Here is a 13,449-nt window from a genome sequence, read left to right as displayed (position 1 = left end):
GTGGATCTTCACAAGGTCCGGGGAGACGTGTGGATCTTCACAAGGTCCAGTGGGACATGTGGATCTTCACAAGGTCCGGGGGGACGTGTGGAACTTCACAAGGTCCAGGGGGACATGGATCTTCACAAGGTCCAGGGGGACGTGTGGAACTTCACAAGGTCCAGGAGGACGTGTGGATCATCACAAGGTCCAGGGGGACATGTGGATCTTCACAAGGTCCAGGGAGACATGTGGATCTTCACAAGGTCCAGGGGGACATGGATCTTCACAAGGTCCAGGGGGACGTGTGGAACTTCACAAGGTCCAGGAGGACATGTGGATCTTCTCAAGGTCCAGGGGGACATGTGGATCTTCTCAAGGTCCAGGGGGACATGTGGATCTTCACAAGGTCCAGGGGGACGTGTGGATCTTCACAAGGTCCGGGGGGACGTGTGGGTCTTCACAAGGTCCAGGGGGACGTGTGGAACTTCACAAGGTCCAAGGGGACATGGATCTTCACAAGGTCCAGGGAGACGAGTGGATCTTCACAAGGTCCAGGGAGACGAGTGGATCTTCACAAGGTCCAGGGGGACGTGTGGGTCTTCACAAGGTCCAGGGGGACGTGTGGGTCTTCACAAGGTCCAGGGGGACATGTGGAACTTCACAAGGTCCAGGGGGACGTGTGGAACTTCACATGGTCCGGGGGGACATGTGGGTCTTCACAAGGTCCAGGGGGACGTGTGGATCTTCACAAGGTCTGGGGGGACGTGTGGAACTTCACAAGGTCCAAGGAGACGTGTGGAACTTCACAAGGTCCAAGGGGACATGGATCTTCACAAGGTCCAGGGAGACGTGTGGATCTTCACAAGGTCCAGGGGGACGTGTGGATCTTCACAAGGTCCAGGGGGACATGTGGGTCTTCACAAGGTCCAGGGGGACATGTGGGTCTTCACAAGGTCCAGGAGGACATGGAACTTCACAGGGTCCAGGGGGACATGTGGATCTTCACAAGGTCCAGGGAGACGTGTGGAACTTCACAAGGTCCAAGGGGACATGGATCTTCACAAGGTCCAGGGAGACGTGTGGATCTTCACAAGGTCCAGGGGGACATGTGGATCTTCACAAGGTCCAGGGGGACATGTGGAACTTCACAAGGTCCAGGGGAACGTGTGGATCTTCACAAGGTCAAGGGGGACGTGTGGATCTTCACAAGGTCCGGGGGGACATGTGGATCTTCACAAGGTCCAGGGGGACATGGATCTTCGCAAGGTCCAGGAGACATGTGGATCTTCTCAAGGTCCAGGAGGACATGTGGATCTTCACAAGGTCCAGGGAGATGTGTGGGTCTTCACAAGGTCCAGGGGGACATGTGGGTCTTCACAAGGTCCAGGAGGACATGGAACTTCACAGGGTCCAGGGGGACATGTGGATCTTCACAAGGTCCAGGGAGACGTGTGGAACTTCACAAGGTCCAAGGGGACATGGATCTTCACAAGGTCCAGGGAGACGTGTGGATCTTCACAAGGTCCAGGGGGACATGTGGATCTTCACAAGGTCCAGGGGGACATGTGGAACTTCACAAGGTCCAGGGGAACGTGTGGATCTTCACAAGGTCAAGGGGGACGTGTGGATCTTCACAAGGTCCGGGGGGACATGTGGATCTTCACAAGGTCCAGGGGGACATGGATCTTCGCAAGGTCCAGGAGACATGTGGATCTTCTCAAGGTCCAGGAGGACATGTGGATCTTCACAAGGTCCAGGGAGATGTGTGGATCTTCACAAGGTCCAGGGGGATATGTGGATCTTCACAAGGTCCAGGGGGACATGGATCTTCTCAAGGTCCAGGGGGACATGTGGATCTTCACAAGGTCCAGGGGGACATGTGAATCTTAAGGTCCAGGGAGACGTGTGGATCTTCACAAGGTCCAGGGGGACATGGATCTTCTCAAGGTCCAGGGGGACATGTGGATCTTCACAAGGTCCGGGGGACATGTGAATCTTAAGGTCCAGGGAGACGTGTGGATCTTCACAAGGTCCAGGGAGACGTGTGGATCTTCACAAGGTCCAGGGGGACGTGTGGATCTTCACAAGGTCCAGGGGGACGTGTGGATCTTCACAAGGTCCAGGGGGACGTGTGGATCATCACAAGGTCCAGGGGGACGTGTGGATCTTCTCAAGGTCCGGGGGGACATGTGAATCTTCACAAGGTCCAGGAGGCATGTGGATCTTCTCAAGGTCCAGGAGGACATGTGGATCTTCTCAAGGTCCAGGAGGACATGTGGATCTTCACAAGGTCCGGGGGGACATGTGAATCTTCACAAGGTCCAGGAGGCATATGGATCTTCTCAAGGTCCAGGGAGACATGTGGATCTTCACAAGGTCCAGGGGGACGTGTGGATCTTCACAAGGTCCGGGGAGACGTGTGGATCTTCACAAGGTCCAGTGGGACATGTGGATCTTCACAAGGTCCGGGGGGACGTGTGGAACTTCACAAGGTCCAGGGGGACATGGATCTTCACAAGGTCCAGGGGGACATGGATCTTCACAAGGTCCAGGGGGACGTGTGGAACTTCACAAGGTCCAGGAGGACATGTGGATCTTCTCAAGGTCCAGGGGGACATGTGGATCTTCTCAAGGTCCAGGGGGACATGTGGATCTTCACAAGGTCCAGGGGGACGTGTGGATCTTCACAAGGTCCGGGGGGGCGTGTGGGTCTTCACAAGGTCCAGGGGGACGTGTGGAACTTCACAAGGTCCAAGGGGACATGGATCTTCACAAGGTCCAGGGAGACGTGTGGATCTTCACAAGGTCCAGGGGGACGTGTGGGTCTTCACAAGGTCCAGGGGGACGTGTGGGTCTTCACAAGGTCCAGGGGGACATGTGGAACTTCACAAGGTCCAGGGGGACGTGTGGAACTTCACATGGTCCGGGGGGACATGTGGGTCTTCACAAGGTCCAGGGGGACGTGTGGATCTTCACAAGGTCCGGGGGGACGTGTGGAACTTCACAAGGTCCAAGGAGACGTGTGGAACTTCACAAGGTCCAAGGGGACATGGATCTTCACAAGGTCCAGGGAGACGTGTGGATCTTCACAAGGTCCAGGGGGACGTGTGGATCTTCACAAGGTCCAGGGGGACATGTGGGTCTTCACAAGGTCCAGGGGGACATGTGGGTCTTCACAAGGTCCAGGGGGACATGTGAATCTTCTCAAGGTCCAGGGGGACGTGTGAATCTTCTCAAGGTCCAGGGGGACGTGTGGAACTTCACAAGGTCCAGGGGGACATGGATCTTCACAAGGTCCGGGGGACATGTGAATCTTCTCAAGGTCCGGGGGACATGTGGAACTTCTCAAGGTCCAGGGGGACGTGTGGATCTTCACAAGGTCCAGGGAGACGTGTGGATCTTCACAAGGTCCAGGGAGACGTGTGGAACTTCACTAGGTCCAGGAGGACATGGATCTTCACAAGGTCCAGGAGACATGTGGATCTTCACAAGGTCCAGGGGGACTTGTGGATCTTCACAAGGTCCAGGGGGGCATGGATCTTCACAAGGTCCAGGGGGGCATGGATCTTCTCAAGGTCCAGGGGGACGTGTGGATCTTCACAAGGTCCAGGGGGACATGTGGATCTTCACAAGGTCCAGGGAGACGTGTAGATCTTCACAAGGTCCAGGGGGACATGTGGATCTTCACAAGGTCTAGGAGGACATGTGGATCTTCACAAGGTCCAGGGAGACGTGTGGATCTTCACAAGGTCCGGGGGGACGTGTGGAACTTCACAAGGTCCGGGGGGACATGGATCTTCACATGGTCCAGGGGGACATGTGGATCTTCACATGGTCCAGGGGGACATGGATCTTCACAAGGTCCAGGGGGACATGGATCTTCACATGGTCCAGGGGGACATGTGGATCTTCACATGGTCCAGGGGGACATGGATCTTCACAAGGTCCAGGGGGACATGTGGATCTTCACAAGGTCCGGGGGGACATGTGGATCTTCACAAGGTCCAGGGGGATATGTGGATCTTCACAAGGTCCAGGGAGACGTGTGGATCTTCACAAGGTCCAGGGGGACATGTGGGTCTTCACAAGGTCCAGGGAGACATGTGGATCTTCACAAGGTCCAGGGAGACATGTGGATCTTCACAGGGTCCAGGGGGACATGTGGATCTTCACAAGGTCCAGGGAGACATGTGGATCTTCACAAGGTCCAGGGAGACATGTTGATCTTCACAAGGTCCAGGGGGACATGTGGATCTTCACAAGGTCCAGGGAGACATGTGGATCTTCACAAGGTCCAGGGGGACATGTGGATCTTCACAAGGTCCAGGGAGACATGTGGATCTTCACAAGGTCCAGGGGGACATGTGGATCTTCTCAAGGTCCAGGGGGACATGTGGATCTTCACAAGGTCCAGGGGGACGTGTGGAACTTCACAAGGTCCAGGGAGACGTGTGGAACTTCACAAGGTCCAGGGAGACGTGTGGAACTTCACAAGGTCCAGGGAGACGTTTGGATCTTCACAAGGTCCAGGGAGACATGTGGAACTTCACAAGGTCCAGGGAGGCGTTTGGATCTTCACAAGGTCCAGGGGGACATGTGGAACTTCACAAGGTCCAGGGAGACGTTTGGTTCTTCACAAGGTCCAGGGGGACATGTGGATCTTCACAAGGTCCAGGGAGACGTTTGGATCTTCACAAGGTCCAGGGGGACATGTGGATCTTCACAAGGTCCAGGGGGACATGTGGATCTTCACAGGGTCCAGGGGGACATGTGGATCTTCACAAGGTCCGGGGGGTCATGTGGAGCTTCACAAGGTCCAGGGGGACATGGATCTTCACAAAGCCCAGGAGGACGTGTAGATCTTCACAAAGTCCAGGGGGACGTGTGGATCTTCTCAGGGTCCAGGGGGACATGTGGTTCTTCTCAAGGTCCAGGGAGACATGTGGGTCTTCACAAGGTCCAGGGGGACATGTGAATCTTCACAAGGTCCAGGGGGACATGGATCTTCACAAGGTCCAGGGGGACATGGATCTTCACAAGGTCCAGGAGGACGTGTAGATCTTCACATAGTCCAGGGGGACGTGTGGATATTCTCAAGGTCTGGGGGGGACATGTGGATCTTCTCAGGGTCCGGGGGGACGTGTGGATCTTCTCAGGGTCCGGGGGGACGTTTGGATCTTCTCAGGGTCCGGGGGGACATGTGGATCTTCTCAGGGTCCGGGGGGACATGTGGATCTTCTCAAGGTCTGGGGGGACATGTGGATCTTCACAAGGTCCGGAGTGATATACACCAAACAATGGCTACTGTGATTAGCTCAGGTTGACACCCAGCTGTCCTGAAGGAGATGGGCTGAAGGGCCCCTTTCTGGGCTGTAGAACAGAGTTCAGTGTACAGGATGGAACTGTCCCTCAGCAGTGTTCCTGATGGTCTGTACAGGTCCATCTGACAGACAAGGGGGCTAGGACCCACTCCCCCACCTTTGTCTCTGGCCCAAGGCATAATGGCTGCTTCCGACTCACAGCCTTCCCCCCCTCACACCTCCTATCCTACTGCAGACGTTCAATGTCCCCAATGTTTTCCATTTCAGAAGTCCCGGTGAAGAAAAGGAAACTCGGGAAAAACCCGGACGTGGACACCAGCTTCCTCCCAGACCGGGACCGTGAGGTACTGTGCATAGCTTGCGGACGAGGCTCACCATGTATAGACATCGGAGCAGAATTAGGCCATTTGTCTATCGTCTGCTCTGCCATTGCATCATGGCTTATTTATTAATCCTCTAAACCCCGTACTCCTGTCTCTTTGTAACCTTTGATATCCTGAAACAAGGACCTGTCAATCTCTGCTTTAAACATACTTGGCTTCTTCAGCCATTTCTGGCATTGAATTCCATAGGTTCACCACCCTTTGGCTAAAGAAGTTCCTCCTCATTTCTGTTCTCAATGGACGTCCTTCCAGTCTGAGGCTGTGCCCTCTGGTCCTACACTTCCCTACCAAAGGAAGCATCCTCTCCAAACTCTGTCTAGGTCTTACAATATTCTATAGGCTTCAATGAGATCTCCCTTTCATTCTTCTAAACTCCAGCGAGTACAGCCCCAGAGCCATTAAATGCGCTTTCGTTCCTGAGGTCATTCTCGTGAACCACCCTCTCTGTCGGTAGGACAGATAAGCTGTAAGCAGACATAGGACAAACTTGATTCTTTTATGGAGTGATAGAGGCTGAGGGGAAATTTGATAGAAGTTTGAAAGATCATGAGAGGTACTGATTGCGTGGGCGCTGTAAATCTTTTCCACGGGATGGAAATGGCAAACACATTACCTCCTCATTGCCCTTCCCACAACATCACTCCCTTCTCACCAGTGCTCTCTCCTCATGCCCCCTCCCACAACATGGCCTTCCTCCACCCTGTACCTCCCACAGCGCAGTACTCCCTCCTCATTCCCCTTCCCACAGCGAGTGCTCCCTCCTCACTGCCCCTCCCACAGCCCGGCACTCCCTCCTCATTCCCCCTCGCACAGCGGAGTGCTCCCTCATCACTGCCCCACCTATGGTACAGCATTCCCTCCTCACCAGCTCTCGCACAGTGTAGCACTTCCACCTCATTACGCCTCCTCCCTCAGCACGACACTACCTCATCACCACTCCTAGGACCATAAGGCACAGAGCAGAATTAGACCCATCGAGTCTGTTCCATCATTCAATTACCATTGATCCTTTTCTCCCTAATCAGCCCCACTCCCCAGACTTCTCCCCCTAACCTTTGATGCCATGACCAGTCAAGAACCTATCCATCTCCACATTAAATACACCCAAAAACCCGGCCTCCACAGCTGCCTGTTTGTAACAAGTTCCACAAGTTCACCACCCTCTGACTAAAGAAATTGCTCTGCATCTCTGTTTTGAATGGATGCCCCTCTACCCTGAGGCTTTGCCCTCTTGTCCTGGACTCCTCCACCATGGGAAACCTCCTTTCCACATCTACTCTGTCTGGGTCTTTCACATTCTAAAGGTCTCAATGAGACCCCCCCCCCCCCCCATCCTTCTGGATTCCAGCAAGTACAAACCTAGAGCTATCAAACGTTCCTCATATGATAACCGTTCCATTCCCAGAATCACCCTCTGAACCCTATCCAATGTCAGCACATCTTTTCTTACATGAGGAACCAAAACTATTCACAACCCTCTCCCAGTGCGGCGTACCTCCCTCACAGACCCTCCCCCATCCCGCAGCGTGGTGTACCTCCCACACTGACCCTCCAGAGTGCGGTGTACCTCCCTCACTGACCCTCCCCCCTCCCGCAGCGTGGTGTACCTCCCTCACTGACCCTCCCACAGCGTGGAGTACCTCCCTCACTGGCCCCTCCCACAGCGTGGTGTACCTCCCTCACTGCCCCTCCCACAGCGCGGTGTACCTCCCTCACTGCCCCTCCACAGCGTGGTGTACCTCCCTCACTGACCCTCCCCCCTCCCGCAGCGTGGTGTACCTCCCTCACTGCCCCTCCCACAGCGCAGTGTACCTCCCTCACTGCCCCTCCCACAGCGTGGTGTACCTCCCTCACTGACCCCTCCCCCCTCCCGCAGCGTGGTGTACCTCCCTCACTGCCCCCTCCCACAGCGCGGTGTACCTCCCTCACTGACCCTCCCCCTCCCGCAGCATGGTGTACCTCCCTCACTGACCCTCCGAGAGTGCGGTGTACCTCCCTCACTGACCCTCCCCCCTCCCGCAGCGTGGTGTACCACCCTCACTGCCCCTCCCACAGCGCAGTGTACCTCCCTCACTGACCCTCCCCCCTCCCGCAGCGTGGAGTACCTCCCTCACTGCCCCTCCCACAGCGCAGTGTACCTCCCTCACTGACCCTCCCCCTCCCGCAGCGTGGTGTACCTCCCTCACTGACCCCTCCCCCTCCCGCAGCGTGGTGTACCTCCCTCACTGCCCCTCCCACAAGCGCAGTGTACCTCCCTCACTGCCCCCTCCACAGCGTGGTGTACCTTCCTCACTGCCCCTCTCCCCTCCCGTAGTGCGGTGTACCTCCCTCACTGCCCCTCCCACAGCGTGGTGTACCTCCCTCACTGACCCTCACGCAGCGCGGTGTATCTCCCTCACTGCCCCTCCCACAGGTGTGGTGTACCTCCCTCACTGCCCCTCCCACAGCGCGGTGTACCTCCCTCACTGCCCTCCCACAGCGTGGTGTACCTCCCTCACTGCCCCTCCCACAGTGTGGTGTACCTCCCTCACTGACCCTCCCACAGCGCGGTGTACCTCCCTCACTGCCCCTCCCACAGCGCGGTGTACCTCCCTCACTGCCCTCCCACAGCGTGGTGTACCTCCCTCACTGCCCCTCCCACAGCGTGGTGTACCCCCTCACTGACCCTCCCCCCTCCCACAGCGTGGTGTACCTCCCTCACTGCCCCTCCCACAGCGCGGTGTACCTCCCTCACTGACCCTCACGCAGCGTGGTGTTCCTCCCCTCACTGACCCTCCCCCCTCCCGCAGCGCAGTGTTCCTCCCTCCACTGACCCCTCCCCCCTCCCGCAGCGCAGTGTACCTCCCTCACTGACCCTCCCACAGCGCAGTGTTCCTCCCTCACTGACCCTCCCCCCTCCCGCAGCGCAGTGTACCTCCCTCACTGACCCTCCCAGAGTGCGGTGTACCTCCCTCACTGACCTCCCCCCCTCCCGCAGCGTGGTGTACCTCCCTCACTGACCCTCCCAGAGTGCGGTGTACCTCCCTCACTGACCCTCCCTCCTCCCGCAGCGCAGTGTACCTCCCTCACTGCCCCTTCCACAGCGTGGTTTACCTCCCTCACTGCCCCTCCCACAGCGCAGTGTACCTCCCTCACTGCCCCTCCCACAGCGTGGTGTACCTCCCTCACTGCCCCTCTCCCCTCCCGTAGTGCGGTGTACCTCCCTCACTGCCCCTCCCACAGCGTGGTGTACCTCCCTCACTGACCCTCCCGCAGCGCGTGTACCTCCCTCACAGCCCCTCCCACAGCGCAGTGTACCTCCCTCACTGACCCTCCCCCTCCCCGCAGCATGGTGTACCTCCCTCACTGACCCTCCGAGAGTGCGGTGTACGCTCCCTCACTGACCCTCCCCCCTCCCGCAGCGTGGTGTACCTCCCTCACTGACCCTCCCAGAGTGCGAAGTACCTCCCTCACTGACCCTCCCCCCTCCCGCAGCGTGTGTACCTCCCTCACTGCCCCTCCCACAGCGCAGTGTACCTCCCTCACTGACCCTCCCACAGCGTGGTGTACCTCCCTCACTGACCCTCCCCCCTCCCGCAGCGTGGTGTACCTCCCTCACTGCCCCTCCCACAGCGCAGTGTACTCCCTCACTGACCCTCCCACAGCGTGGTGTACCTCCCTCACTGACCCTCCCCCCTCCCACAGCGTGGTGTACCTCCCTCACTGACCCTCCCCCCTCCCACAGCGTGGTGTACCTCCCTCACTGACCCTCACGCAGCGCGGTGTATCTCCCTCACTGCCCCTCCCACAGTGTGGTGTACCTCCCTCACTGCCCCTCCCACAGCGCGGTGTACCTCCCTCACTGCCCCTCCCACAGCGCGGTGTACCTCCCTCACTGCCCCTCCCACAGTGTGGTGTACCTCCCTCACTGCCCCCTCCCACAGCGTGGTGTACCTCCCTCACTGCCCCTCCCACAGCGTGTGTACCTCCCTCACTGCTCCTCCCACAGCGTGGAGTACCTCCCTCACTGCCCCTCCCACAGCGTGGTGTACCTCCCTCACTGCCCCTCCCACAGCGTGGTGTACCTCCCTCACTGACCCTCCCACAGCGTGGTGTACCTCCCTCACTGACCCTCCCACAGCGTGGTGTACCTCCCTCACTGACCCTCCCCCCTCCCACAGCATGGTGCACCTCCCTCACTGACCCTCACGCAGCGCGGTGTATCTCCCTCACTGCCCCTCCCACAGTGTGGTGTACCTCCCTCACTGCCCCTCCCACAGCGTGGTGTACCTCCCTCACTGACCCTCCCCCCTCCCACAGCATGGTGTACCTCCCTCACTGCTCCTCCCACAGCGTGGAGTACCTCCCTCACTGCCCCTCCCACAGCGTGGTGTACCTCCCTCACTGCCCCTCCCACAGCGTGGTGTACTCCCTCACTGACCCTCCCACAGCGTGGTGTACCTCCCTCACTGACCCTCCCAGAGTGTGGTGTTCCTCCCTCACTGACCCTCCCCCCTCCCGCAGCGCAGTGTACCTCCCTCACTGACCCTCCCCCCTCCCGCAGCGTGGTGTACCTCCCTCACTGACCCTCCCAGAGTGCGGTGTACCTCCCTCACTGACCCTCCCCCCTCCCGCAGCGCGGTGTACCTCCCTCACTGCCCCTCCCACAGCGCAGTGTACCTCCCTCACTGACCCTCCCCCTCCCGCAGCATGGTGTACCTCCCTCACTGACCCTCCGAGAGTGCGGTGTACCTCCTCACTGACCCTCCCCCTCCCGCAGCGTGGTGTACCTCCCTCACTGACCCTCCCAGAGTGCGGTGTACCTCCCTCACTGACCCTCCCCCCTCCCGCAGCGCAGTGTACCTCCCTCACTGCCCCTCCCACAGCGTGGTTTACCTCCCTCACTGCCCCTCCCATAGCGCGGTGTACCTCCCTCAGTGCCCCTCCCACAGCGTGGTGTACCTCCCTCACTGCCCCTCTCCCCTCCCGCAGTGCAGTGTTACCTCCCCTCACTGCCCCTCCCACAGCGTGGTGTAACCTCCCTCACTGCCCCTCCCACAGCGCGGTGTACCTCCCTCACTGCCCCTCCACAGCGTGGTGTACCTCCCTCACTGCCCCTCCCACAGCGCAGTGTACCTCCCTCACTGACCCTCCCCCTCCCGCAGCGTGGTGTACCTCCCTCACTGACCCTCCCCCTCCCGCAGCGTGGTGTACCTCCCTCACTGACCCTCCCAGAGTGCGTTGTACCTCCCTCACTGACCCTCCCCCCTCCCGCAGCGCAGTGTACCTCCCTCACTGCCCCTCCCACAGCGTGGTTTACCTCCCTCACTGCCCCTCCCACAGCGCAGTGTACCTCCCTCACTGCCCCTCCCACAGCGTGGTGTACCTCCCTCACTGCCCCTCCCACAGCGTGGTGTACCTCCCCTCACTGACCCTCACGCAGCGCGGTGTATCTCCCTCACTGCCCCTCCCACAGTGTGGTGTACCTCCCTCACTGCCCCTCCCACAGCGCGGTGTACCTCCCTCACTGCCCCTCCCACAGCGTAGTGTACCTCCCTCACTGCCCCTCCCACAGCGTGGTGTACCTCCCTCACTGCCCCTCCCACAGCGTGGTGTACCTCCCTCACTGCCCCTCCCACAGCGCAGTGTACCTCCCTCACTGCCCCTCCACAGCGTGGTGTACCTCCCTCACTGACCCTCCCCCTCCCGCAGCGTGTGTACCTCCCTCACTGACCCTCCCAGAGTGCGTTGTACCTCCCTCACTGACCCTCCCCCCTCCCGCAGCGCAGTGTACCTCCCTCACTGCCCCTCCCACAGCGTGGTTTACCTCCCTCACTGCCCCTCCCACAGCGCAGTGTAACCTCCCTCACTGCCCCTCCCACAGCGTGGTGTACCTCCCTCACTGCCCCTCTCCCCTCCCGTAGTGCGGTGTACCTCCCTCACTGCCCCTCCCACAGCGTGGTGTACCTCCCTCACTGACCCTCACGCAGCGCGGTGTATCTCCCTCACTGCCCCTCCCACAGTGTGGTGTACCTCCCTCACTGCCCCTCCCACAGCGCGGTGTACCTCCCTCACTGCCCCTCCCACAGCGTAGTGTACCTCCCTCACTGCCCCTCCCACAGCGTGGTGTACCTCCTCACTGCCCCTCCCACAGCGTGGTGTACCTCCCTCACTGCCCCTCCCACAGCGCAGTGTACCTCCCTCACTGCCCCTCCCACAGCGCGGTGTACCTCCCTCACTGCCCCTCCCACAGCGTGGTGTACCTCCCTCCACTGCCCCTCCCACAGCGTGGTGTACCTCCCTCACTGCCCCTCTCCCCTCCCGTAGTGCGGTGTACCTCCCTCACTGCCCCTCCCACAGCGTGGTGTACCTCCCTCACTGACCCTCACGCAGCGCGGTGTATCTCCCTCACTGCCCCTCCCACAGTGTGGTGTACCTCCCTCACTGCCCCTCCCACAGCGCGGTGTACCTCCCTCACTGCCCCTCCCACAGCGTGGTGTACCTCCCTCACTGCCCCTCCCACAGCGTGGTGTACCTCCCTCACTGCCCCTCCCACAGCGTGGTGTACCTCCCTCACTGCCCCTCCCACAGCGCGGTGTACCTCCCTCACTGCCCCTCCCACAGCATGTGTACCTCCCTCACTGCCCCTCCCACAGCGTGGTGTACCTCCCTCACTGCCCCTCCCACAGCATGGTGTACCTCCCTCACTGACCCTCCCAGAGTGCGGTGTTCCTCCCTCACTGACCCTCCCCCCTCCCGCAGCGCAGTGTACCTCCCTCACTGCCCCTCCCACAGCGTGGTGTACCTCCCTCACTGCCCCTCCCACAGCGTGGTGTACCTCCCTCACTGCCCCTCCCACAGCGCGGCGCTCCCACTCTGAGTAGGAGTTCTTTCTGGTATCATTCTCTCAGCACTACTCTCCCCCCACCCAATCTCTCAAAGGATCAGTTGAACCCTCATCTACAACTCTCCCCTCATGGCTGCGGAATGGGGTTGATGTCCCTCGAGTAATCCAGCCATAGTGCAGGCAGTGTAGGCTCCTGGAACAGGCCGGAGGCCCCCCTCCCCACTCCACCCAGAGTATCCGTACCGTCTACACACGGACAGACTTGCTGGGGTGTTCCCCAGGACTGTCGGGGGGAGGGGAACAGGCCGGAGGCCCCCCCCCCCACCCACACACAGACAGACGCTGGGGTGTTCCCCAGGGACTATCGGGGGGAGAGGAACAGGCCGGAGTCCCCCCCCCATGGGGTGTTCCCCAGGACTATCGGGGGGAGAGGAACAGGCCGGAGTCCCCCCCCAGCCACACACAGACAGACGCTGGGGTGTTCCCCAGGACTATCGGGGGGAGAGGAACAGGCCGGAGTCCCCCCCCAGCCACACACACAGACAGACGCTGGGGGTTGTTCCCCAGGACTGTCGGGGGGAGGGGGAACAGGCCGGAGGCCCCCCCCACCCACACACAGACAGACGCTGGGGTGTTCCCCAGGACTGTCGGGGGGAGGGGGAACAGGCCGGAGTCCCCCCCCACCCACACAACGGACAGACTTGCTGGGGTGTTCCCCAGGACTGTCGGGGGGAGAGGAACAGGCCGGAGGCCCCCCCCACCCACACACGGACAGACGCTGGGGTGTTCCCCAGGACTGTCGGGGGGAGAGGAACAGGCCGGAGGCCTCCCCCCCACCCACACACGGACAGACTTGCTGGGGTGTTCCCCAGGACTGTCGGGGGGGAGGGGAACAGGCCGGAGGCCCCCCCCACCCCACACTCGGACAGACTTGCTG

The 13,449-nt window shown here is 60.1% G+C and overlaps 1 protein-coding gene across 1 annotated transcript in view; it reads left to right on the top strand.

Moving 5' to 3' along the window:
• The window catches only part of LOC132389434 (protein FAM50A-like), a 261,951-nt gene that overhangs the window by 215,324 nt on the left and 33,178 nt on the right, over window positions 1-13,449 (top strand). The window contains 1 exon segment of the mRNA XM_059961959.1: window positions 5,571-5,647. Within this exon segment, the coding sequence (XP_059817942.1) occupies window positions 5,571-5,647 (77 nt within the window).

Source organism: Hypanus sabinus, unplaced genomic scaffold (assembly GCF_030144855.1).
Source record: "Hypanus sabinus isolate sHypSab1 unplaced genomic scaffold, sHypSab1.hap1 scaffold_567, whole genome shotgun sequence".
Lineage (NCBI taxonomy): Eukaryota > Metazoa > Chordata > Chondrichthyes > Myliobatiformes > Dasyatidae > Hypanus > Hypanus sabinus.
The sequence above is the reverse complement of the archived record's forward strand: the minus strand, read 5'-3'. Positions and strand labels throughout refer to the sequence as shown.